Genomic DNA, 27,990 nt, shown 5'->3' on the forward strand with positions numbered 1-27,990 from the left:
TCAGGCAGTTTAAGGCAGCGGCGGCCTGTATCATATCCTGGGATTTGCTTGCAAATGGCTGCTAAGATTGCACGTCCACCACAACCGAGGCTTTATTCATAACACGCTTCGAATCATCTCGAACTAATAATTTCAACTCCTAAATAATTGCTATATATATATATATATATATATATATATATATATATATATATATATATATATATATTACACATACGTACGATGAGAGAGAGAGAGAGAGAGAGAGAGAGAATTTTGGGATTAGTAAAACTCCAAACTCAAGCAGAGTCAATTATTGATTATCCTTATCTTCCTACAGACTATAGCAACCCAAGCAGTTACTGTAAGCATATGGAGATGCATCTCACGATTACAAAACAGTAAATTTCTGTCTGTAGCCTTGATGTGTCACTGGTCTTCGCTAGCAGCCAGTGGCTCTGGCCTGTGCTTGCCGCGCGCGTACACACACACACACACACACACACAAAAGGGAAACACTGGCTTCAGTGTGTAACCGCTGTCACCACCTCAAAATACACAGTGATGGGATGTAAAAAGTACGTGTTTACAATATATAATTTCATATATATATATATATATATATATATATATATATATATATATATATATATATATATATATATATATATATATATATGACAAGTTGCATGCTATTGAGAACACAGGTGTTGATTGAGTAGTGGGCTGAGGTGATATTCCTACTGACAGCACAGAAGCCGCGACCACTCCTGCCGCACACTGGATCACGCGACACGCAAGCGACACATGGGGTTTTTCGAGTCTGGTTAGGTAGTGTTTAGGCTCAAAAGAATGGATTTTTGAACGGTGATCTATACAGTATTGGGGGTAAGAAAGGTAATTCACGTAGCATTTTGGTCTTGATCAAAGCCAGCAGAACATATCATCTTAATAATCGACTTGTAAAATTACATAAAACACTTGGACATATAAAAGCAACTCAACTGAAAAAAGGGGACTCAGTTACTGGGTATCAATATTAGGAAGATGAACAATACTTTGGCCTGGAAGTTCCCATTCATTTGTATTTTCCTGAGACCAAAATATTGATTCTATAATCATACATTAATAAAAATGATGATGACAGTAGTAGTAGTAGTAGTAGTAGTAGCACTAGTAGTAAAAATAGTGATACTATTAATAGTAAACAAATAAATAAAGGTAATAATAATTTTTGTTTTATGAAATGGACCAAATCTACATTGAAGAAAGTTGCAGAAGTATAATGTCCAAATGAAATTGAAAGTTAGTATTTACAAAGCAAGGGGAAAAAATTAAATGGAGAATTAAGATTAGTCCCTAGGTACTTGTCACAAAGTCAAGCAAGTCTTCACAAAAGAAAAGCTTACTTTACAGAATAATCAATCCAGTTAAGCTTTGTAACATGAATATAAAACAAATTTTCCTTTTGTGAAAGAACAATAATAATCTGTCTAGAAATAAAAGAGGGAGAATCAGAGAAGTGTAAGTGATCTCCTATACAGCTAACGGAGGTGCCAAGTAGTTATGTAAGTGTGAGTGTTGTTGAGGACTCTAGTCTTGGAAATTGCCATCTTATTGCTGTCTCTATTTATTCACTAACCAAGGCTGATTGAGGAATGTGAGTGTGACCATGATGCTGTTGGCCTGATGGTGATGATGACCGATGAGCAGAGTCGAGTGAATATTTGTCTGTACATAATATGACTGATAATATAAAATGGCTGATGCTGCTGCTGTTTGATGAAGCTACATAAAACTTGAAATAACAATAATGAAAATGATAAGGTTATGGTAATTTACGACAAAGGTGATAATGATGATGATGGAAAAAAATAAAAAAGACTTACTGTTGCCCATACTAGCCACTACCCATGCTTTGCCCATGTTAATAATGAGATGACTATTAACAGCAATCCTTGTGTTAATTAGCACATAAAAGGAGGGAAAGCAAGCCACCAGTACCCATGCAAGGACTTGTGGGTGCTATTCACAGCTGAAGCACATCTGCCAAACTTACAACTCTATTGAGTATAACACGCCTTTGGAAAACAGTGTTTCTGTAGTATGTCCACCAAGTGATGATTTAGCACACTTCTGGATAGAATATCAGTTCAGGAAATCTGATATGTATACTGGGTTGCAATTTCTGAGGTGAGCAGCCTTCTCGTTGGTGCCTTTGGTGTTAGGTGTGCAGTGAAGGCAGAGTGGCCTCCCAAGGAATGGCATCCACAATAATCAGGATTAAACCACACAGGAGAGAGGATGTAGCTAAACATTGTGCTCTTGGAATTAGTAGTTATAAAATGAACTATCATCTGTCTCGGCACAGAAAGCTATGAAATATAGAAGTAACCATGACAGACTGATTTGATGGGGAACTAAACAAACTCTAATTACAGATATCTAGTGAAGTGTGACCAGCACAACAAGATACTAAATAAGGACAGCTGGTCTGCTCAAGATAGCTATGACAACATTTACCTGGCAGTTATCAGTAGATGGTGTAGCATTCTGTATGTGTGTATGTGCATGTTGGGTGTATAACAATGAGTGACAACATTAAGGTTACCTACATTTAGAAGTGATGCCACAGATTTCAGTACATTCAGCTCAAGATGCTTTGTAACACCTTGCTTTTTGTTGAATTCACCACACACACATTACTTCCACACTAACTCTGTTGTAAACAGAAGCCTTATATGAACTTTTCGACTAGTCATTAATTTGATTTTCAGGAAAAAAGAAAAAAAAGAAAGTTCTATTTGCATCAAAACTGATCTTAGATCTCGAGTTACTGCAGATGTGCCTGGGACCTTGACAAATGTATTGCCAGTTTCTTCAGATTCACAAGGTATTCTGAAGGTTTCTGAAGGTTTATTATACAAAGAATATGCATAATTAATCTATTTAGCAGCAGCTTTTTAATTTTGCTCCCTCTCCCCACAAAAACAGAATATAGCAAATTAATTAACATTCAGGTGTAATAGATATTGTTTCATGAAGACTTGCTTAACATTATAAAAACTCAGATCAAGGAGTATGGTAGAAAATATAAATATCTTCATCTCTCTCGTAAAGCTGCACATTTCAAAAATAGCCAACAAATCACAATAATAATCCTATACAGTATTTTTTTGCAGTTTTGATGATAATTGTCCAAAAAGTTAGTCATTGGTCCTTTTTATCTGGAAGGTGAAAAAGCACAAAAATCTACAACAAAAATATATAATAATGATGATATTTACTAAATGGGAAAAACATAAAAGAGCTTGAAGATAAACAAAGAACACAGCACCATACAGAATCATTATTCTTACAGTTGGACATAAAAAATGAAGGGAAAAAAGAAAGAAAAGAAATGTAGAGGGGTTGAGGCTTGAAAATGTCTACCACTACAGAAAACAAAGCAAAAATGATCATATAATGTCACTGTAACCTGAGTGTTCCTGAAGCATCAGCAGTGATTGGCTGCAGGAGCAGTGAGGTTCAGTGTGGCTGTCATACCTACACACTAGGGGCTATAAAGGCTTCAAACAGATGTGTAAAACTCATCACACAAAATTAGCAGAACTGTACCTTTTGCAGTCTCACAATTCATCCTTACTGGTAATAACTACATCTAGGATAATATTTGTCATAAAAAGCCTGATTATGATTCACTTCCATAAGAAGCCTGAAGTATAAAACATGTTCTTCAAAAAAGAGCTTGGCAGTTTTAAACAACCACTGATGTAGCCAGTGCATTAACAGAATGATGTAACAATCAATCACACAGTTCCTTTCACCTTGGGAGTGACACACCCAGTACACACACATCTATGTAAACACACATTCATCTTTACACACACACACACACACACACACACACACACACACACAGTCACAAACCACCTGCTCTAATTGTGTGATCAGTAACATGTAATCCTACATTCTAATACCTTATGAATTTCATGAGGGGTGATAACAAGTGAACATCCTTCTTACTGTAATCTGATAAGGATCTTTGCTGAAGATAATGCCAATTGCAGTAACATTCTGACAAGCACAGACAGCAGAAAAATTTCCCTAATTTGATCTTCATGAAGGAAGACTTCTCCCCTTCCCAAAGGATCTTTACAATATATAAACTAATGAAGCCTTCCCAGCATACCCTTGGCTGCCTTGTTTGAGGGTCACAACCACTCACTGCATGTTGTGTGAAGCTCTAGGGAGGCACTATGTACAGACAGGGTTACACACAGTCATCAAGAGGAAACTCGGACAGCCAGAAGTCAATGAATTTCTTACCATTCTTGTGGGATGTGGTAAAACAAGCCACGATGACACAGAGTCACTTATAAGTCCTTTTTCTTTGTCATATTTACACTGCTAAAATTAAAGGATTGTGTGAATAATGTCATACTTAGTAGGTATACAAACTTGGATAGCTACAGAAACACTTTAAATCATTGTGATCACTGCCTAACATAAGCACCAAATTACAACACTAAGAGATTTCAACAGACAAAAAAAAAAAAAAAAAAAAAAAAAAAAATTCTAGATGGTATCCACTGAGAAAAAAATAAACTATAGACTAGAGGAAGGACACTCAAGTAGCCAAGAGCACTCTGGCCAGGCAAGTGTACAGTGTGGTCACCTTTAGATTCCACTCCTGCCCAAGAAGAAATAGTTTGACCTATCATAATTTCTTTCAATTACATTTAAAAATATCTTTATAAATATCTGTAAGATTAATAATTTACTAGGGAATTTTCGTTTTGCTCCAGTGATATACAAAAAACCACTCTGGGTTTTTACCTAATTAGATATTTTACAATAGGCATTACAAAATACTACACAGATATTTGCTACAAATATACGTCACATGGAATTGATTAAAGCACCGTCTGTAATCATTTTGCAGCTTGTGTACGAGTAGTCTTCATAACAACGTCAGCTTGATTCTGTGTCTTCCACAACTGCTGATAAAACTCTTACTTGATCATTAACATAATTTAGTCACGACATTTTTAATTAAAATATATACATAGCTATGTATTTTAAAACATTTGAAACTGGATCTCATCATTTTTCCTATTCCAATAAAAAACTTGCAGATACATAATTCGAGAACTAAAATGATCATAAGTGAAAATAGTCATTAATGTAGGTACAGTAGTCTTGATTCCTTATTGAAACAAATACTAATTATGTTTAGAAAAATTTGGCTCGCCTCTTAAGTTCATTTCTCCTCCACTCAGGGAGGCGGTAGAAATCCATCCGGGTCATGTGGAACACCATTTCAAAATCAGTATCTGAGAGGTGACGCTGTGGAGAGATAACATGAACATTAATGTACTTTAATCATCAATGACAACAAAAAATGCTTACAATATAAATTTTCTTTAAACATAAAATTCTTGCCAATAAAGGCCATTCCACACCAGATGTAAGACATGCCACACATTTGGTGCAAAGCTACATGGCTTACAATTGCCTCAGTGTATTTCCAATAGCTGTAATTACACTGGATACGGAGGTGTGGAACACACGCTTGCCACACCACTCGCATCGCTTCCAAGATGAGTGGGCAGGTGATTTTTCCAGCCATAACTTGGATGACTCATGCCCCCTTTGGGCTCCTGCCTCTGTGCTCTTATCTGGATCCAGAGTCTTGCCTTCTGCCTAACACTGTCCCACATGTCACTCTGATCCCAGTGACCTGACTCCTTGACTGTCAGACTGTCAAGTGTGTTAAGCTCGCACCTCGTAGACAGGCATAGCTTTCGGTGTGAACATGCCCATGGCAAACAAAGTCAGTCCACCTCGGCAGCATAGCGTGTCTCACTTAACATCACGTCTGGTGTGAAATGGCCTTAAAGTTATTTTGTCATCCCAAAAACCATTAAAGATTAATGTAACACATCAAGTACTACAGACATGACTGTGAAAGTGATGGAATACAGATGAACATTTTATATTCACCAACCTCCAAGTGGCAGCGATCCACATCGTTGGGCAGGCGATAATTAGATACAAGAAGAAGATGGGCAGGATAAATCTTGGGAGGCTCAGAAGACATATGGTGCATGTTGGGCAGTGAACGACGCAGATGTGGGGAGTATGAAGAGTAGCCACGCAGGCCACTACTGTATGTTGCGGATGCACACAACTCTGCGTTCTGTGGACATCTTCATTGGTCACCATCCTTAAACTGATCTCCAGATGTAAGTAAGTAAGTAAATGTGTGTGTGTGTGTGTGTGTGTGTGTGTGTGTGTGTGTGTGTGTGTGTGTGTGTGTGTGTGTGAGTGTGAGTGTGTGTGTGTGTGTGTGTGTGTGTTATAGCATGATACATATATACAGCCTGGTAATTTGCAACCAGTCGAGCCACCAATGAGTCATTCATATATTGCATTTGATTTTCTGAATTACAATTACTTTTTCTTTGATTAATGTGTTATTTTATACTGCAATAGGAATGGGTTTTGATACAAGTTAATGTGTTTCTTTATCACAAGGGACATGTGAATCACTTCACATTGATGACTCCAGAAGCCAGTCATATGTGTGTAGCAGATGTGGAGAGGGATACAGTACTCAGGGTGACAGATAGTCCTGAAATGTTTTTGTTATTAAGCTAACCACTCATTAATTATATGTTCTATATACATACTTAAGTGTGATGAACAATGTGAAAGTACAAAATGTCATTAAATTAATAATGTGCAATGAATCTTGTTGGTACAGGATGATTCCAAAAATAGGATCCTAAATAGGTTCATATCTGTCACCATAGTAAATCCCACTCCATTTGGTGCAATGAATTGAAGTTAGAGTGTGAGTGGATGAAATCAATGTAGTTGTGCAGAAATATAAATACAGCAACAGGAACATGGTGAAAAAAATATCTAAAGCTTTTGAATAAGAAAATATTTGATTGCTTTTTGAACAATATGCTCATATGAATGAAATTAAATATATTCTGTTCGTGAATCTTTTACCAAAGATCTACAGAAGCTGAGAACATGCCTTTGTGTTTTAAAAATAGTGATAGCATTGATTGGATATGTGTACTACACATGAATGTTATTGGATGTTAATTTTACATACACTTGCATCACTCACTATGGTGCACTAAGGTGCTAAACACTGAATGATTCACACACAAAACATTAAAACAATGGTTAATATATAATTATGCTAAAATATAAAGGTTAAATATATATAATAACACACTCATGTCTCATGTTACTATATTAAAGATTTGTACTGAGTCCCAAATAAAAATGAGACTTATCAGTACATATTTACAGCAAAGTAGCAACAGATGTAGTATTGTATGTCATGTAGTTTGGATAAATCCCCAGAAAATATCCAAGCATCAACCCAATGATTGATAGCTTGAAGCAAGATGATCTCAACGGAAACTGCTAGACTTCATTTATCACTAAAATAACATGAGCCAGCAAGGTTGTTAATTCTGTTATAGTTCCTCAGAATTAAGGGACTCAAAGATCACTTTACTGATGGAATAATATATAACATAAACATACCAAGAACTGCATATTTTAAGACAAAGGAAAAAGAACTTGAGGACATCTCCCAAAAAGAAAAACTGTAACACATGTATACGTACATTCTCCATACAACAGCAAAATGCAGCCATTCATCTGTCCAACCATTATCATAAAAACTGTGCAATAAGGTGGCACTAATATTACCTAAGTTTTCCTTCACTTGGTGTTTGATAAATGCCCACATTTTGCAATCATATAAAATGGTAAATAGTAGTAGTATGAACGTGCAAACCAAATACATATGCAGGAAACCAAGCCATCTGCAGAAAGGAGGGCATGATAAACTTGAGTCTTGTCTGACACCAACAGGAAACTAAAGTCTAGGAACAAAGACCTGTAAATTTATGACAGTGGTGTACTTGTTGTCCTCTTTGCTCCATCTTTGCTTTCTGCTTGTCACAACTTTTGTTTAGAATATTCACATCCTGGGCTACATGCAACTCTTTCTGCTAGTGACTGATCAAATCATAATTTTAAGAACATTTTAAGAGCCACCTGATTCCGAAATACAGACTGTTTGCATGGTGTACATACAAATATTTTCATTGTGCATGTACATCTGCTTTCATGGTTATGATCCAGTGGATGTTATGCATACAATGTTTAAAGAGTGCAAAATAAAACTTCCAGTATATATTCTGGAGGGAAAAGAAATTGGGAAAAAGTATGAGTTAAGAAGAGATCTATATCTAAGAGAAAACAAGAGCACTATTACTTGTGCACAGTCCATTCCCTGGCACTTCTAATACTACAGCACTATTACAGCAGTGTACTGTCTACTGCAACATGAAACCCTAACACAGCAATGCTCTAAGTAAGGCTGTAGAATGCTTTCCTACTGAAAGAAATATTTCCTAAAGAAACTAAATCTATACTGGAAGTATAAATTTTGCAGTTATTATCTTTAATACAATCTTTTGATCACTCATTGGCTGAAATAATTTCTAAATACTGACATATTTAATAAGAGACAGCCAAAAGAGTTGCAACATTGAAGTCCAAATTTTCAGTGGGTAGAGTTAGTGAACAGTTACTGTATGTGTTACTTTTGTTGTGTAGCGGAAATATGATGCAGACATCAAGAGAATGCAGAACCCTAATAAAAAGCTTACTGTCACTACTGGCTGGGGCATGAATGGGGTTGAGGGTGCACAGGCATGCCATAGCAAGACCTACTGCCAGAATGTGTCAGTTTCTGTTATAAAGAGGGGACAATTTGTGGATGATTCTGGGCTTGACAAATGTGATGCTAACACTATGCACTATACAATCTGTTATTACTAATGCTGCTCTGCAATGAATATAACATGTCAGTTCAAGATCAACTTTTTATGTGTTATACTGAGAATCATACACATAATGAATGGCTAATTCTTATTTGTGTTTGCTATACATATTATTCTTTTGATGTCAACCAAAATGCAAAATAACTCTGAAATAGAAATTAATCAAACCATAAAAATTGACCAGTCTAAATAAAAATTGGGTAAAGAGAAAAATAGTTGTAAAAGAAAAAAGGAGATTTGAAAGGAAACTTTGCTACGATCCCCAGAATCCATGTATGTACTGAAGTTGCAGACAGAAATTACAGTAGAAGCAACAGAGTTAAGTGGTGGCCATCACAACAGGCTAATGCGTCACAAGACAGAACTATAAATACAGTAGTTATAACATGTTCTTGTTAAGACAACGGACAGCACACAACACTGTCAAGTCACATAGGAAAACATAACATGAATCAAGCCCAAAGTCCTACATTCCACATAAACTATTGCCTCAGTGGCACTACTCTGGTGTACCCCACAGGCAGGCTCTCAATACATACCAATGCACTCCTATCGGCTTCTGTGAGCGAACCTGCTGAAACTGAGAGACCAAAACCACAGTCAAATACACAGATCCTCCGTACAGACTCCTGATCCTACTCTGCAGTACTTCTGGTGTGGCTACATCCCTGTGCTCCACATTCACAACCAGGAGTGTGGTGAGTTAGAGATAAAAAGACTGAAGAAGGATCACTGAGGAGAAAGACTGTGTACTAAAGAAAGTAACATGTGGATAAAGTAAAGAAAGAAGAGGAAAGAGAAATACTCTATACAGAGGATTTCTGTGCATTCTTATTAGTAAAAAGTAAAAAAATAAAAATTTGATTGTTTACAGTGAATTGCCAAAAAATTTGATGTACTTTGGTAAAGATACTAAATAATTAGACTTAAATACAAAACATTAATATAAGAATAATACAATAATAAAATTCAAGAGGATAACTTACAAAAATGTTCACATCAACCATGAAAGTATTAAAATTGTTGAGGCAAAACTTTCAAGCAATTGCCAACTCCTTGAAACCTTTGTTCCAAGATATTGTGAACATGGTAACAAATTTTTCTAACTGCACAAGAAATGAAGAGAGCAAGAACAGTTGAGAATCAAATATATGGATGCTGATTTGACAAAACCCACAGAACCTAAATTAATCAAAACATAAACATTCATCTATTTCCCTGGTTCTTTCCTCAAACAATGAACATTATTGGTATCACATCTATTGATCCCCTGTGTGTGTCTTGGCCTCAGTTGGTTCTAAGCAAGGCCATCAATGGCAACTATGAGGCACTGAAGCATGGACTGTTAGTTAGCAGGGTATCACGGCCAACAGCTTGGCTTGGCACACACACACACACACACACACACACACACACACACACTCTCTCTCTCTCTCTCTCTCTCTCTCTCTCTCTCTCTAAAGAAGCAATATATGCAAGAGACACTATCTTAAGGGTCAGCATCAAAACAATAGAGAACACTGCTTATGGAGGGATGGATTCAAAAGTTGTAGGGAAATATACTACTTGGTCATTGAAATACAAAATAAATAAGTAAATGAATACAATGTAATTATACAGATATACAAATTTCTCTCTTTGTTTTCTACCTGTCTATTTATCAATTCATATATATATATATATATATATATATATATATATATATATATATATATATATATATATATATATATATATATATATATATATATATATAATCACCTAATTTTCAAAAAATCTGTTGACACTGTTTTCAATAATACTTAGATTTTGAGTGTTTGATTTTCAGTATAGGTGGTAAATCATTCTGTATTGAAAAGTAGTTTTTCACTTTGCCCCTGACAATACATGAATTAATTTCAAGGAAGAATATTTCTTTAAAGATCTACAGGAACTAACATATCAACACACAATCCTATTGTCTAGTGGACACTGTGAGGGAAGGAAATGGACACTCACCGTCTGAGCGAGCGCTACTGAACTCAGTGCTCTGTGTCTTCTCTCCTAGGCCGGAGAAACTGTAGTCACCCTGAAGGGACAAAGTCATAATGAGGGCCACATATCAATGATAAATGTTCAATATCCCTACATTGAGCTTCCTTACAATTGTCCAGCAGAATCTAAACATACAATGACAATCCACAACACTCTTTGGGACAGCTGAAGCTCCTCTACCAGTCCCAACCAGCTGTGTGCAAACACTGGTAGCAGTCCCTGGCTCAAGGAGTAATAAGAACTGTTGCACTAAGTGGCGGTAATGCAATTCAGGAGTCAGAGTAATTATGAATAATTTATATCCAATGGCTAAAACATAAGAGTAGAATACTGCTTGTCAAATCTATGGCATTCTCCAGAAGGAGCTCCCAAATATCTTTTTAGTATTTACATATCATGATAAATACAAAAATGTTTACTTAACTTTATAAAAAAAAAAAAAAAAAAAAAAAAAAACAGGCCTTGGAATTATGGGGAGAGGAAAGGCAGAGAAGAAAGCAACACCAAGCAAGAAGAAATAACAATAAAGAAGCATCAGGCAAAATTTAACATTAACATTTTCAGAGTTAATAAAGAGTCACACAATAAACTTTATCAGTAAGCTGTTATTGTGATTTCAGTAAGTTATCAATACTACAAGATGATGTTGAATTTGGTCTCTCAATGAAAAAAACTGGCAGGGCAAAAGAAGAGCAGCACTGAACACAACCTGAAGCTTGTGGCACAGCAAAGCGAGAACTTACATGGAGTGCAGAATAGGATCCAAGGCCCTGGCGGTAGAACGTGTTGCGTGGTGAAAAACCGTAGCCCGGCTTTGGAGGCTGCCTGAGGGAGCTGACGACTGAAGGCCACGGAGGCAGGACATGTCAGTACACAAACTCCCATCGGCCACAGTCATGGAGGATCAGTTGGCTCACCCAGGAGTTGCAATGCTGGTGTGCTAACTTTATCATTTGACCAACTATGCCTTTAATTCAATTAAAGTAACTTAGAGCCAAAAATTTTTGGTACAAGACAAGAATTTTGCTTTGTCTTTAGGGTGCCATTTTATTTTAAATTGATTGATTGCAAGATTGGCAACAATGGTGCACAACATTCATTTTGATGGCCAATATATGAAGTGGTTGGCAAAACATCACAAATTTTTTCATTTATTTGTTGAATATACTAATTTGTAGTTTTGCTAATTATGTAGCATAGATATGATAATGATCAAGTATTTATCACCTGCCATAAATCAACATTTTATTCTTTATTTTATAGTGGTTAAAAGTGCATCAGTAAGTTTTTCAAACATATGTGGGACTTTTTTTTCCTTTTCCAAGAGAGACTGTTGGAGAAGTTAAATGCCAACACCAGCATCACCAGCAATGAACTGACACTCACTGGGATGAAAGGACTGATCCCCACATCACTGCCAGAGAAAACAGTGGAAAGAAGAGTACGGAGCCTAAAGTCTTACACTATGCTCACTCACCATCATTCCAGCAGAGCCACCATTACGTCCAGCCGCTGGCAGAGTGGAGGACTTGAGTCCGTAACCAGGTTTAGGCTCTCCACGGAGGGCTGATACAACTATGGGGTAGGGGCAGGTGGTGGGAAGATGAGGTGGAAAAGGAATATGAGGAGAAGGAGAATGGATGGTAAAACAGGAAGGGAAGATAGAAAAGGAATAATTAGGAAATGAAAAATGTACAAGGATTATTGATATCAGAAGTATACAGGGAAAGGTATGAGAAAAGTGTAGAAGATGAAAAAGAAAAGAGTAATGAAAAAGTTTAATATACATGAGAAGAAAAAATAATAGCAAAATGGAACAAAAAACATAAAAGAAAAAAAACAAAAGGATGTAGATGGAGAAAGTATACAGAATACAAGAATGAATATACGTCAAACATACCATGGTGAGGAATCAAGTCAGTTGAGGTGATAAGATTGTCGCAAGAATCAACAGTAACAATCAGCAGGGTGAGGGACAGCAAGGGGGGGAGGGGGAATGAGACGAGGGGGGGAACAAAAGGGTCATTACCAAGAGGTCAGGTCATTTTGAGTTTATGAGTAGTTCAGTGTATGGTCATGAATAATCAAGATGTGTGAGATAAGTAGCATAATTGTCCAGTATGTCAATTAGATATGAACATCCACACACCCAAAGAATATCAGCCGTCACCATCATCATCAGTGTTATGTATCGTAATTGTCAAGTCCATCACCAGTAATGTGTTTGAAAGAGTAGTCAAAGCAGAGAAGAAGAGAGGATGAGAGGGAGGAGACAAGAAGAGAAATGAGTAATGAGGGAGATGAGGACCAAGGGAAAGGACACCAACAGACATAAGTAAGCAGGGAAATACAGAGGGTGAGGAGGTGAAGCCGAGGGAAAAAAGAATGATAGCACGAGGCAGCCAGGAGACAGTGTGATTAAAGGGGAGCAGGAGGGAGAGAACACAAAATATTTAGGTCAGTAAGGAAAATGCAAACATGCAAACAAAGAAAAATAAAAAGATATTAAGATATGATCATTAAAAACAAGCACACATACACCTCCCTAAGACCAGTGAAGACAGGTATACATAGCGTACACCTCCATCAAACAAGTAAGAACAAGTATGCATACACCTTCCTAGGGTCAGTAAAGGCAGGCATACAAACACCACCCAAGATCAGTAGGGACACCAACACACATCTTCCTCACACAAGTGAACAAATATTCCCTAACTAAAGGAAACAAACTCCTAAGTTCAGTAAAGGCAGGCATCTGTGCATCCACTCCCCTGTGGTGATACATACACACACACACCTCCCTGGGGTCAATAAAGGTATACATGTACACCTCACTTCAACAAGAAAAAAACTCTACAATGCTTCAAAATAGTTAAATAGTATCAATAAATACAGGAGTGACAATTCTAATCTGTTGTTTTTTTCTAGCAGGATTCCCTCATCATTATCTGAAAGGCTTCACAAAAGGTTGTATGTGCTGCACCTGTTCACCTGATGAGGGTTCACAGGCTGAATGGTTCCTAGCAGCCTCCTTGCGCAGTTTACAGCTGAACATCCTATGCACTATAAAATTTCAATTGTTTTCAGGTTTCTTAAAAAATTCTACCGGTACTAATCAGATTTCTTCATACTATTATTATGTGCTATCTTTTCAACAAATAAAAATTCATGTTAATCAATATGAATGCTGGCTGATATATTGTGATTAATAAATGAAGAGTTTTATGATTGGCTACATAGTAATTTTAATAAGACTGACTTGTTAGAAGCAGAGGGCAGCTATTGCTATTACACTTTCAATGAACAGAATAAAGTGTGCATGATGAAAGATTTTAAAATTTATTCCTTTACACTATAATTGGGAGAAAGCCTCAACAAAACATTCACTCACTCTCAAATATACTCATAGTGCATATAGTCTACTTCAACATTCTAAGACTGACTTTCTCTATTAGTATATTCAAGCAGCTGACATGCTCACCACTCTCCTCCGCCAATGATTATCTTTTCTCTCCTTCATACACATTAGCAACATTACAGGATCAATGGGATCACAATCAGGTCTCATTAACATCTTACATTCATCAATTTTATACTTTTCTGTCGGAATCCTTTCTCTCATATGCAAATACAAGACACACATCCAGTCTGAGGTGTTATGTAAAATGAATTCTAAGATGCTTAAAACTGGAGATGTGCATAAAACAATAATCTGATCAAAATTGTACCAATTTTTGTCTGAAAGCTTAACTGATCACATGACTAGCAAACAAAGGGTGTACTAATAAAACTGTCAGAACAAAGCAGGGTCAATTCAGCAGCCAGCATTGGGATTGGGAACTTGGTTAATTAAATACTAGGCAAAATACCACATAAAATGTAAAAATCAACATAAAAGATTCCCATAACAGTCACACGAGCAGGAAAAGTTAATCACCATCGACAATCTCATGCAAACTTGTGGGAAATGAAAACATGAATCTCCTGCTGCTGCTTAAAAATCCTTGAACACCATGAGGAATGTGTAACCATCAGACTTAAAGAAATTATAATCCTAATCTAAAAGAAATCATAAAATCAAGATATGTCTAAGTCAATGTATTTCACCATCAAGTTGACCACTCACAGAAAAATTCAGAAGACTATATATGTACCAAAAATTGCTGAAGGAATTTCTATTTACATTAAAACTTACAATCATGAAGAAACATAAAATCATGCATCCAAAAGTAGTTTACCAGTTGAGTGTGAAATCAACCTTGAGAACCGGAACCCAAAGATAATTCTAGAAAGGACTTTGTGGTTGTGGTATGTACATCCCAACTTGGTAGTGACAAATTCCAAGTAACTCAACAGATGTTAAATGAGTATGTGTTATATTAAATCACAACAACCTGGGTGTGAGGAAGGGGAGGTAAGGGGGAGGGAGGGTGAGGAACCATCCACAACACAGCACAACAAAACTGACGGGGATGCTCACGCCATACAGACCTGACTGCCGCTGACGACTAATATCTGAGGCCTTTACCGACTACACACTTGGTTGAGTGGAAAGTCAATCGTAACAATGAACCTTAAGCAAAATAACTCAGTGGTGTATTTCATTCAGATACTTAAAGCTATAGCTCCTTCCTTAATACTACACAGCTTAAGAAGTAGGATTAAAACTAAGATGAATTTCCTCACAAACTCTTTCATACTTCATTAAATAGCTGAGAGGAAACAAAGAATATGCTACCCTATTTCACAATCATTCAAAACTTAAAGAACAAAATATCTAACTCTGAGGACTTCTCTACAGAAATAATGTAATGATAACAACACCAAGTAATACTGCCTCATGATGTCCTCATTTTCAGAGTAAGAGAAGAGTGCTACATATATACATATTGCTCTTTTTGTAATATTCATCAGATTCAATTTATATCTACCTATATTGCTCATCTGAAATTACAATAAATTTTGGACAATATTTCTGAGGACAAACAGAAATATCAAACAGCACAGCATCACCTCTCATGACCTCAAAATGATTGAAGAAGTGCTCACTACAGTCATGAAGCAGCACTACTAAATACAGTGCAGTCACCAAGATCATTGTTACAAGGCTATTACTTTCACTCAAACATTGGAAAACTATTCTATGGTAGTTTTTTTTATATATCACATATCATATATCAAAGCATGTATGGAAAACAATTATGAAGATGATCACCCAATATTTCACTTCCACCAGTGAGGACCACAGAGATGAGGGTGCTTACCGTTATAAGAGGGAATGGTGGCGGAGGACCTGCCCGTGGAACAACGGTAGGAGGAGCCCCTGTCAAACTCGTCTTCTTCTGGTCCCCACGGGCGGCTGTGGTCTGTCATCCGTGAAGGGGCTGGAGGAATAATCAGGGCAAATAAAATACAAGTAAAAACACAAGCCACGCATAAAGAAATAATGGAGAAATCCTTCTGTGATCTTTAACAAAAGCAAAATAAATAAATACTGAATAAATGAATAAATTAATTAATTAATGAATAATCAAATGATAAAATAACAAATAAATTATGTGAATAAATAAAACAAAATAAAAGATAGGTAAATAGATAATGACTTAATCTATGATATTTGAAAACTTGGCATATTTAATGAAAACAAAGAAAATGTAAGGTGAAGCACCTAATAAGAGAGAAAAGGCAACAACAGCTCACTTTGCTATGGGCAGAGACACTCACAAGCATTTAGGGATGAACCGAAACGCAGTTTGTTCCCCGGTTCACGGTCGGCCGCTGGGGTTCGGGAGGCATTGCGAGGGTCCAAGTGAGTGGCCTTCCATGCACGAATCTTCTCCCTCTCCTTCACTTGTTGAAGGAACACTTTACCAATGCCCGTTGCAATCTTGCTTAATTCAACCTCTTCTCTCTATAATATTGCAACTTCTGTTAAAATTTCCCTAAAATGGGACATTTGCCAGTGGGATAATCCTGCTTTTCTTTCTTTCCTTGTTTAATACTAAATGATGAAAAAATTGTCTTGAGAAGCAACTGAGTTCTCATTTGTCATGTCTTAGTATTGCAGATTGTAACCATGAGTATGGTAATTCCTACATCTTATGAACTGCATGGACAAATTATACATTATTGAAATTTACTTAGAATAAACTCCTGAAATAGTAATTACCAACACATATCAAATGAATAGAGAGAATACAGCATGCATAAACAGATTAGTACCATACAAATACATACACTATCTATACACAGAATAGTCATTACTGATAACAGGTGAATCTATAACAATAACAAGCTCACTTTTAGTTTAGGATCCTCAACCAAGCTCTCGTCCTCCTGCTCGGTCCCCTCGTCAGTCTCGTCAATGCTGACAGCCTTGTTGCTGCCTGACCATCTCCTCCGCCTCTCTGAAACATCTGCCCGTGAGGCCGGAGCCACACCCAGAAAGGTAGTTAGTCCAACACAGGAAGGCACACACACACCCTCAACAGGCAGGAGACGTGCTGTCTGGGAGGATAAGGTCTAGGCAAGGCCACTACCAATACCACTCAGGATGTTCCTCATTTCTTTGTGACTTGCATAATGTGACATCATTTAAGATATTTGGAAAGACACACATTTATGAGGAACTAACTAAATAAATACTGACTTCACAAATACTTTACAGTGAAACTGATTATACACTATGGCATGCAGACAACTAAAGGTTTATCTGCTCTAGATAAAATAGATATGGAAACTTTCCTGATCTAATGACAACATAAATTTGTAGATACAATTAAACAAGAATGCATAAATTTACTGAAAAATCACATTTATAACACTACTGGAATCCAAGACAAGATAGGCTATAATGGGACACTTTTCATACTCTTGCAATGAAGTAATGTTCACCCTTGTCATGCAGTATGTGACAAAGATTCCAAGATAATAAAGGAAAGCCTTTTAGAGTTTAATAAGTGACTCATTATGCAAATTTCATTGCAGCTTTACACTCTTCAAAGCTGGTCATCAGATTGTGTAAACAAAGTCTACATGTTTGTCATACCTATCACCTTCCTGAGTGGTATAGAAATTACTATAGTCAGAGGTAAGTCCAACCATCAACTGCTCTGTTCTTAGTTATAGCTATGATAAATAGATAAATAAGAAAAAAAAAGTAGATAGAAAAAAGACTGAGTCTTCAAATCTGTTCTAATAATTATGCATTGCAACATGAAGATGGTTGGTTGGCTGATGTATGTAGTAAAAAGGGAAGGGAACCTCAGTAACAATACCACACTAGGCATAGATGCATATTCAGGAACTAAGCCAGCTAGGGATAAAAACAGTAGTTATGCCCAAAACTAGAAACAACAAATACATTAACAAAAAAATTCCAATTACCATTGGGTAACGCCCATACTACACACTAAAACAAAATTCAGCAGGTTTGGGGAACAGCAAATACAGTGGCAAAGGTTCCATGGAAAGACCTGAGTCACCAGTAAGGTCAACACCCCTATGGCAGCACAAGGCAGGGGGGGCAGAGGGGGGCAAAGCAACTTAAAAAGCAAATCTCTCCTGGAATACACACCAAATACCGATAAAAAAGGGAAAGGAAGTCATACGTTCTTGATATTTGATTTCTGAGTTCATCTGGTATTTGATGTCTGAATAAGCACATGAGTGAAACACTTGCTAGACACCCAAGCAGACGACGTATGGCGTGCACTGAGGGTTAACATTTAGCTGGAGGTGCTGGTGGCCTTCCCAATATATATAAAGGACAGGGACATACATACAAATGGACTCTTTCTTTCTCTCTGATGGGACACTTGGATCTAGAAACATATCAGGGTGGAAATATCTTTGAAAAACTACATAAAGTTTGTCTCAAAAATAAGTACGATGGATAACTTGTTACTTATTTCATAGATGATAATTTCAATGATCTGCACATTTTGTTTATACAATTTCTACTGACAGGAGGGAAGCAGAGGGCAAAAAAGCTACAAAATTTAGAAAGGAGGATTCCTTTACAACAAATTATCACCTGAACTGATAAGGCTGTGACATGGAAATTGCAAACTAGGATCATAATCATTATATGTATGTACAATATAAAGAGTATTCTTTACATATTAAGCTCCAATATAAAAAAGTAAAGAACTGTGCGAAAAAGATCCCCAGCCAGCCCCGCCTTGGACTCACCAGGGTCGGTGTAGGGGTAAGGCGGGGCGGGGAAGTCGTCTCGTTCGATGCGGGACACGTCGCCTTGATGTGGCTTGCGGCCGCCGGGGTAATGGGAAAGGATGATTGGCTCCTCGTTGTTCATGTGTGGGGACTTGGGCCTTGGAGTGTCAGACTGCATCTGATCCACCAGCACCTTCATCCCCAGCCGGCTTGAGGTCTTAGGCAGTGATAGCTTCCTGCTATCAGCTACACAAAAAATAATCTTAGTTATATGTTCAAAAGCAAAAAGGTCTGTTGTATAAATTTATTGTTTTGGCTCTATTTTCTTATAAAAATCTTGTAACATCTTGTTCTGGTTAGGGATATTCTGGATTAATTTGACTACAATGATCTATAGAGAAAAGAAAAGTGTATGTGTGTGCAAGTGTGTACTAAACAATACAAGAACTGTCTAATACTAGGTCTATGGACAAACCTACTTGGTGGACGGTGGAAATGTGGCGACTTAGGTGGGGGACGGTCGTATGGGTCCAGAGGGCGCTTGAGGTACCCTTGGGAAGGCTCCGCAGTGAGATATGAGTAGGTGTAGATGCGTGTGATGTCAATAGGGCTCTGCGAGGACTTGTATTCCCTCAGGATCAAGCCCGGTGAGCAAGTGCGGTAAGGGCCTGAGAACTGCAGGGAAATGTTAACAGCTTAGATTTTTGCAATGAGTATGAGTGGTGGCGAACAGCTAACAGTGATGTGGGAAGGAATTCATGGATACACTGGGTTTTCTATAAAAATATGAAAATGTACAATACTAATGACCTGAAGGAAATATTGAGGAAGGTTCCATGTAGTGTAAAATGTGATGTACAGTATCTCATAGTATTCACTACATGAGAAGACATGTAATGATTATTATACAAAGTGGGACTTCTATCAACTGGTGATAAAGAGTTTGTTCACACTGTTTCACAACAACAAGGAACATTTTAAAAGTAACGTACATTTTTTTAACCATTACAAATCAACACAATTTGTTATTTGTCAGTATAAAACTAGATAATTCAGTGATTAGTCTCACAATAAACTAGACAACAGTAACAAACTCTGCAATATCTATATTTTTTGTATGGAAGAGAAGACAGAAATATGTATATATAAAAATCTGAAGCGTAACCCAGAAAAAAACAAGGTGAAATGAGAACAATGAACGCACCTTCCTGTTCAGGCTGTTATAAGGACTATAGGAGCGGAAGGATCCATTAAGGCTTGGTGTGCGGGAACGGGAAAACTGAAACACACGGTTAAGAAAAAAATAAATCATGCAAAAACAAAACATAATGAAACAAAACTAAAAGAACACATCATGCATATGTAAGGAAACTAAAATAAAAAAAAACACAGAAGGACATGAAGACATCTTGACTACAAAACTCCTAGAGAGATACAGGTGAAGAAAGCAGGAGAACTGAATATTTATTGTCAAAACCTCCTGTCTCCTCCCTGACTGTTATTCTTCCTGTAATAGCAGAATCAAGAAGAGCAGCTCTATAAGAAATCTTAAATTCAAGCTCAGCAGGATCTTTTCCAGTGAACAATGGACAAACGTACACTTACCAACAAGGAAAGAAGACCCTGCTGAACATGACTTTGTCTAATCATAAACCAAAGAGATCTATGGAACAAAACAAAACACTGGCAAGGAATAAAACTGGAAGCACAAATAAAGTGTGTGTTGTGGTTGTATGGGAAAAGTGGTTAATGTCTAGCTATGACTGCAATGGTTGAGTAATCTGTTGGTTGGAGTCACCACGGAATGGAGGAGGTGATCATGTTTCTAAATGAAATAGGAACCTATGTGATGGGATGGAATTTTCTTTATGTGTTCATTTTGTTCTAATGGATTCAACTGAGGCAATGACAGTAATAAGTTTAAAATGCTACATATTTGATGAGAGCTTTAAATCTCATATATTCTCATTCCTTTAGTGTATTGTCCCAAGGGAACAATATGCAACAGTACAATAAAAAAAAGATCATTCAAGTGTAACAGCAGAGTAACAATGGGACAATAATACCAGAAGAATATACAGAATATTATCAATAAGCATGAACAACCATCTACCTTAATGAGCAACCATCTACCTTTGCACAGGCCAAGACACACCCACACTCTCAACACAAAACCAAACCAGACAAATACGTCACAGTCAGTGCATTTTGTACAGATATTCAAGAGCAACTTCAACTCTGAAGATGTCAAAACAGGTACTGTATGCTTCAAAAAATTACAGGGACTATTAAATTACAAAGTTCTATGAAAATTCTTGAAGCATTTTTACTACAAAAAATTTAGTCATACAAATGATTATGACATCACACATAAACAATAACTTTCATGCTGACTGTGTTCATCACTGATCAGCCTCACACCACCCGTGCCCTACACTACACCTACAGCAGCCACCACGGCACAAGCCACTCCTGACAATTAGGCTGTTAACTGGGCATTCTGAACTCTAGTTAGTCAAAAGGCACTGAGAGACAAGTTAGTGTAGTGGTTTTATGCACCCTCAAAGGCATACCCTTCGCCATCGGCCTGTTGATTCTACAGTTTCGATAAACTGTCAAAATGGGAATGATATTAATGGGTCTGCTAACTAAATCTGTACATCTTTATTATCTATCAGAACTTAAGATTTTCACAATGAGACTTGCTCTTTGAAGTAATTTTAAAGATATCAATGAATTTGATAATAATGATATTACAAAGAACAAATGCATTGAATAGAAATGCTGCTCATTACAAGAAATTTTCAAGACAAATGGTAATAACAAGGACATTGCAACAATTATATTTTACAATAGTAGAATGGAAACTTGCTACATAAAATTCTGTAATATTCATGAGACACAACTATAATTCCTGTATGGGAACAAAAGACACCGTGCTTAGTCAGTGTATGGATAAAAACAATGAAAGAGAATGAATCAAGAAAAGAGAGAAAGAAAAAAATGCACAAGCTGTCTCCTTCCTTAACAATATAATGAAGGCTACAGCATATCTAACATATATACAAACTAATAAGGAGAATCAGCTAAAAAATAATACTGTTTCCATAAAAAACTAAAGAAGTCTACAATGCACCTCAGCAACTATAAACATGAAAGTAATAGCCACTGTGGTGTACTAAGGTGAGATGACTCTGCCACCAGCCCTGGACACCCACACTCACCCGACTCTGCCTGGTACTCACCTGTGTTTCTGACGCAGTGGAGCTCATACCATCAAAGTCTCGCTCCCTCTCAGCCTTCTGGTCACCGTTAATGTGGTGGCCATTGGACAGCGAGCCATTCAGGACTGTGCCATTTTCAGTGGGTCCGGGGCCACAGCGGGGGTGCCAAATAGCAGTGCCTGAGTGGTGACAGTGAATGAAGACTTCACATAAAACAAGGAAAAACCGGAGTTAAAATGAATTACAATTAACTTTCTATTCTACATAATTTTCATATTAATAGATTGTCTTTTTTTAAAATTTAGTAAGTTTTAATTCTTATAGCATGACAAAATATTCCATTTTATGCATACAAAGACCATGGGAACATGTAAAGATGTTAAAATACATCTCTGCCAACCCTTCTACTGGGCCAGCACAGCTACAAGTCTTCATCTTGTCACACATCCATACCTTGCAAATACATCTCTTCCCCATCCCCAAATGGATCACCACACTTGGTGCACCGGGCACACGTTGGGTGGAAGTGGTGATTGTCACCTGCCTGCAGCACCTTGCCGCTGATGTAACGGTTGCAGTAGGCACACTTTACCCCAAACTGGGCCTGGTAGTCCTTCTCGCAATAGGGGAGACCGTCCCTGTAGTGAATAAAGCCTTGTGAAAGATGTGCATATTAATCTAAGTTACTTTCATAAATGTACAAATATTTTTCCTCAATATCATACAGTGGACTGAGGATGGACATGATCCTGTGAACAGCATAGTTAAAAGAGATGTTACAGAGAATAACTTACTTTCCCATATACTCCCCATGAAGGACAGTGCTGCAGACTGCACACTTGAAGCACCAGATGTGCCACTGCTGGTCCAGGGCAATGAGTGCTTGGCCCTCCACCAGCTCTTCCTTGCACCCGGCACATTCTGTAAGGAAAAGAAAACTCCAATGTATGCAAGACAGTTGTTCCACTTATCTCTGGGATTGTACAATGACTCCAGTAATTCAAAGGCCATAACAAGGAGATGGAACTTTCATAAGAACACTAATGCTTGTCATCAAAAATACACTTTTATGACAAAATAATACAGTCTCTATTTTTTTGACACATTGGATAAGAATGTACATTAAAAAAACAAATAATCTAATGTAATAACATCTACATTATTGTTGTATCTATAAGCAAAACTGTGTCAGTGAATAAGTACATTGAAAAGTGACACAAAAAGCAGTAACCAGCAGCTTGGACTGATCACTGATGTACTATTTAGATGAGAATGAATACAAGAATAAAAAGCACCGGTTTAATTGAAACAAAAATTGAAATATGAATAAATTACAGCTAGGTGCATTGGATTAGGTGAAGAAAAAAAAGCAAGGTGACATTTTTGGGAGAAAAATCAGTTTGTTGTTGCTACTTACACGAAGTATTCATTTTCACAGTTGTGACAATGACAACATCTATAATCACAGCAAACCATGAAACCAAAAGCATCCATTAAAAACATCATTGCTAAGTAGCAGCAATAAACCAGTCCAGCACAAACATGTGGCCAATATTATATATCGCGAACACAAAGGCACCAAGGGTGAAGAAGCCGAGGAAAGCTGTTCCCGGTAAGTTTATAATAATAGTGGTGGTGGTGGCGATGGGGGATGAAAGACGACACCATTGGCGCCACACAGGGTCACAAGTGGCGGTCACAAGTAGCGCAAGCGGTATAGTAAAGAGCGGCAAAAGGTGCAGGCAGCACTCTATGTCAACTTCAAAGTGGAGCTGTAGTACAGAGCAGTGCTTCCACTGTGGGGAATTCTAATTCCTTATATCAGTTGCCACAATTGTTACGAAAATCAATAAAAGAAGGATGAAGTGAGAAAAGATGGAGGAAGATATAGAGGAAATCATTCAATACGTGAAGAGATGTGGGTGAATACCAGTTTGATGAATGTAGTGCCTTTGTACCTAACAACTTATCTATCTAACCATTTACCAAAACCTCTGCCAAGGCGGACAAAGTGGAAAACGTGAGAACATAAAAGTGCGTAACTATAAGACGCACACTGAACCACTTAAGATTAGCTTCAGAGAGACGCTTTCCGCTCCGGTGTTGAATACTAAGCGCCTGTGACGGAACATCACCCACGAGCTCCTAATAAGTGACGCCTCGAGTACGAAATAAAATCACCAGGAAAGAGGATTAGGCTAACTGGCGAGCCTTGCCTTGTCACTCCCTGAGACACGTGAAGGGTGATAAGTGGTTCGCGACAGCAAGAAATGTGTGTGTGTGTGTGTGTGTGTGTGTGTATGCTAATTGATTCATAGATGTTGTGTTAAGGTGGGAAATGTTGAGTTTAATGATCACAAAAATAAATGATAACTTTGGTGTCCGTACTCAGACAGGTTCTCTCTCTCTCTCTCTCTCTCTTCGTAATAGGTCTCACTGTTATTTTCCACTGATCATAAATATGTTAGTGCGACTAGCGTCATGAACATAGCTTTCCTCTGTGTCCTATGTAAAGGAGTCAAGATAAGACAATGAAACGTTTGAGAATTGGTATAGTTCATAATATCGCATTTCTGAAGGCGCGTGCTGCAGTGAATCATGAGTTGCTTCCTCTACCAACGCATCACGAAAATTTGCCTCAAGAAAATGAATCACATAAACTATTAGTTACGAGACGTTATGATGCGCCATAAATCCTCCAAACGACTAATGGCGAGTCACGAGTGAATGGAGAATCAATGTCCCTGAGATTACTTCTTACCTCCCCTCTCAGAGATCCCTTGCTTGTTTTTGCTATGCTTTGTTACATAAATCCTACTACTATCAACAATGTGAAGAGGTTAAAACAGCAACAAATAAAGAATGGATAAAATAATATGTAGATAAGAAAAGTAAACAAAGCATGAATAAAGGAAAATGCAAGCGGTATCGGGTACAGCGCAGCTTAGGGTCGTAATCCTGATAAGATAAGGAGTGGCTCGGCGTGAACTCCCAATCACTTGCTTGACACTTGATGAAAACCAGCCGGGAATATTCATGACAGCACATAATTTCCTGCATCACTGACCGAGTGTCGTAGCATCATAAGAAATAATGACTAGAGTGTTGTTTTATAGAAAGGAAAATCCAATATATCCTACTCGTAAATACTCAATACACAGCATGCATGGTTTCCGTCTTAAATTCCTCGATTCTAACATTTGCACCACTCATGATGGCTTTGCTGGGGCACTGAAACATCGATCAATATTATATTAATTCATCCCAATATTTACCTAGACAAAGTGTAAACCTTATGATCAATTTCTTGGAGCCGTTTCTCCGACGTCTGCAGTACTTCCTCAGTGACACCCGGACCTGGGTACTGATGATTACGTCGCCTTGCGTCTCTCCTTCTGCTTCCTTCTTAATCACGCACTTCTCACTGCTGGACTCCTCGCAGTCCGGAGCGGCGATGGATTCCATCCTTGCCTCATCTTCGCCTATCTGGGCCGACTTGAAGGTGACGGGCAGAGTTACGTATCCGTCATAGCTGCCAAGTTTCATGATATCGACTAAAGAAAACGTATCAGGGGGCTGCGAGACGGGCGGGTCCACGGCAAGAAGAATGGATGACTGTTGGCTGGGTGACTCAGGGATGATGGATTTGTGGGAGCTCGGTGGTCCGCTAATTTGATTCGGGGGAAGGATTTCCAAGCATGAAGGTGGTGTGTGGCGGTGTGGTTCCCCGCAGGGCGATGTGCACTGCGGCGACTTGCAGACTGAAAACACTGTGGTCTGTGGAGATCCGGAGGTTTGGACGGAGCAGTGTGACGATGTGGGCAGGGGACTGGAGATGCTGCATTCTTCGTTGTAAGAATTATGTGAAGAAAGCCACTCCAACTCTCCCTCCTGGAAGACTGGCGGGGAAGGAAAATTCTCATCGGTGTCGTGCGAGGATAATTCATGCAATTCTAAGTCGCCAGGAAGATCGTGAGGACTGAGGGAGGCATCGGGAGTGCTCGGTAGGGAGACACTCCCAAAATCTGAGCCGTCATCACAGAATAACTCAAGCGAATCTCGTGAGATGCAGGGCGATGAACGGCCTGAGGCGCAGAGCAATTGTTGTGGTCCATTACAGGCAGTGGGAGGGGAGTGAGGGGAGTGACGGGAGGCGGTGGAGGAAGCGCATTCTAGTGGTTGTCTGTGAAGTGGGTTGGCGTGCTGAGGTGGTGGAGGGGAGGGAGGGGGGGAAGGCGGGAGGAGTGATGAGGAACACCCTTCCTCCTCAGATAGAGACGCAGACAGCTGTGTGGTTGCAGTGGCGGGCCGAGGAGGAAGCCCTGCGGGTACGGCATCCTGGAGGCCAAAACCAGCGACTCGCTGCTCTGCCTCTTGTGCGTCACTGAGATAATGGTGGCGGTAAGACTCTTCTGAAGCCACGAGCTCCTTGTGCGGGTCAGCGACACTGTGGTGTATGCGCGTGCTCGATGGCAGTACTGAAGAGAACCGATGGAGGAAACTTCCCACAGGAGCTGGTGGCGTAGCTGTTCCATCTGGAGGTTCTCGCGCTGCCAACTTCAAGGTGCAGATTCTTGGACCTTCATCACCTCCGCCGTCGAAGCTAAATCTTCTGTGCCCTTCCGGCAGTCTGGATGTGATAATGTTGCTTTCTGTGCGTTTCACGTCTGCTTCCTCGGGAAAGGAAAAATACGACGGGGAATAGCTCCTCTGAGGCTTCTCTGACACTCCTGATCCTTTTGGGTTGTCCCTGAGAAGCGACCGAGGCTGGGCGATGATTGGTTCAGCTAGTTGTTGGTTGCTGGTCGCCTCGTTCGCCTCGGAAGGCAGAGTTCCAAGTCCAACGCCTCGGCACAATGCGTCTTGAATTCTTTTGTAGAGTGGCACGCGAGAGCAGAGGGCGTGGGTGAAGCATGACGCTGGGACGGGCATGCGTCGCTGCAGGGAGGCCAGTGAGGACGCGGCGGCGCCGGAGTCTGTAATGTTTTCTCCCGAGATGCTCGTTCCACGATGCTCGTTGGCTTTGTCAGTGCATACATCTAAATTTGTTGGCTCAACAACGTAATCACGTTGCACCCTGGAAAAAGTAGTGCTTAATTCTTTGGCTTCCACAGGGACTCCTCTCCCTGGACACCTCTGGGTCTGGAATCTTCGGTATTTTCCGCGACTTATCCGCGTCCCAGAGGCTTCACCCTCCCGTCTTGTTTTGAGCGTCGCGTAGATCTGGCTGAAGCCTGTCGATACTTCCTCTTCGGAGGGACACAGGTCACGCTCAGCTTGGCTGTTGGGCGTCCTCGCAGCCGCACCGCGATACGCGCCGCTGGGCAGCGCGCCGTCCGCCACAGTACACACGGACGTCCTGTCATGGAAATGCAAATTTCCCTCAAACCAGGAAGAGTCACGCGGCGAAGAAAATTCCCATCGTGTCTCAGCGTCACCAGCGGGGATCCTCCCTCCCCTTGACTCACGCGACAAAGTCCCCTCTGCCTCGCCATGTGCGTAATTTTTCTTGCATACATTATAGTGACCATATGCTGCGCATGCTCCCAACTGCCACAGACCAGCGGACTCCGGCCACCTGTCTCCTGCGTCACCCGCGTCCCCTCCCTCACCAGCCCCGCAATCACAATAATTTCTTTCAGTGTACTTTTTCTCCTTCTCTGCTGCAGTCAACATCACACTGTGGAGATACT

The 27,990-nt window shown here is 38.9% G+C and overlaps 1 protein-coding gene across 27 annotated transcripts in view; it reads right to left on the reverse strand.

The window, feature by feature from the left end:
- Window positions 1-278: 278 nt before the first annotated feature.
- The window catches only part of LOC123499994 (actin-binding LIM protein 3-like), a 222,757-nt gene continuing 195,045 nt past the window's right edge, over window positions 279-27,990 (reverse strand). For 11 of the 27 annotated variants that reach the window (XM_045248568.1, XM_045248566.1, XM_045248559.1 and 8 more), the window contains 14 exons: window positions 23,092-23,218; window positions 22,751-22,935; window positions 22,319-22,476; window positions 20,278-20,352; window positions 19,553-19,748; window positions 19,092-19,319; window positions 17,199-17,332; window positions 16,623-16,809; window positions 16,163-16,282; window positions 12,376-12,473; window positions 10,863-10,932; window positions 9,404-9,444; window positions 5,990-6,181; window positions 279-5,328 (listed from right to left, as the gene is read on the reverse strand). In XM_045248568.1, coding sequence (XP_045104503.1) covers window positions 5,215-5,328; window positions 5,990-6,181; window positions 9,404-9,444; window positions 10,863-10,932; window positions 12,376-12,473; window positions 16,163-16,282; window positions 16,623-16,809; window positions 17,199-17,332; window positions 19,092-19,319; window positions 19,553-19,748; window positions 20,278-20,352; window positions 22,319-22,476; window positions 22,751-22,935; window positions 23,092-23,218 — 1,925 coding nt within the window. In that variant the 3' untranslated portion in view covers window positions 279-5,214. Of the gene's footprint in view, window positions 5,329-5,989; window positions 6,182-9,403; window positions 9,445-10,862; window positions 10,933-11,641; window positions 11,740-12,375; window positions 12,474-16,162; window positions 16,283-16,622; window positions 16,810-17,198; window positions 17,333-19,091; window positions 19,320-19,552; window positions 19,749-20,277; window positions 20,353-21,646; window positions 21,686-22,318; window positions 22,477-22,750; window positions 22,936-23,091; window positions 23,219-27,990 lie in introns of those variants that run through there. The other 16 variants (XM_045248570.1, XM_045248564.1, XM_045248581.1 and 13 more) reach the window with 14 other exon arrangements.

The sequence above is a fragment of the Portunus trituberculatus genome, chromosome 50, assembly GCF_017591435.1.
Source record: "Portunus trituberculatus isolate SZX2019 chromosome 50, ASM1759143v1, whole genome shotgun sequence".
Taxonomy (NCBI): Eukaryota; Metazoa; Arthropoda; class Malacostraca; order Decapoda; family Portunidae; genus Portunus; species Portunus trituberculatus.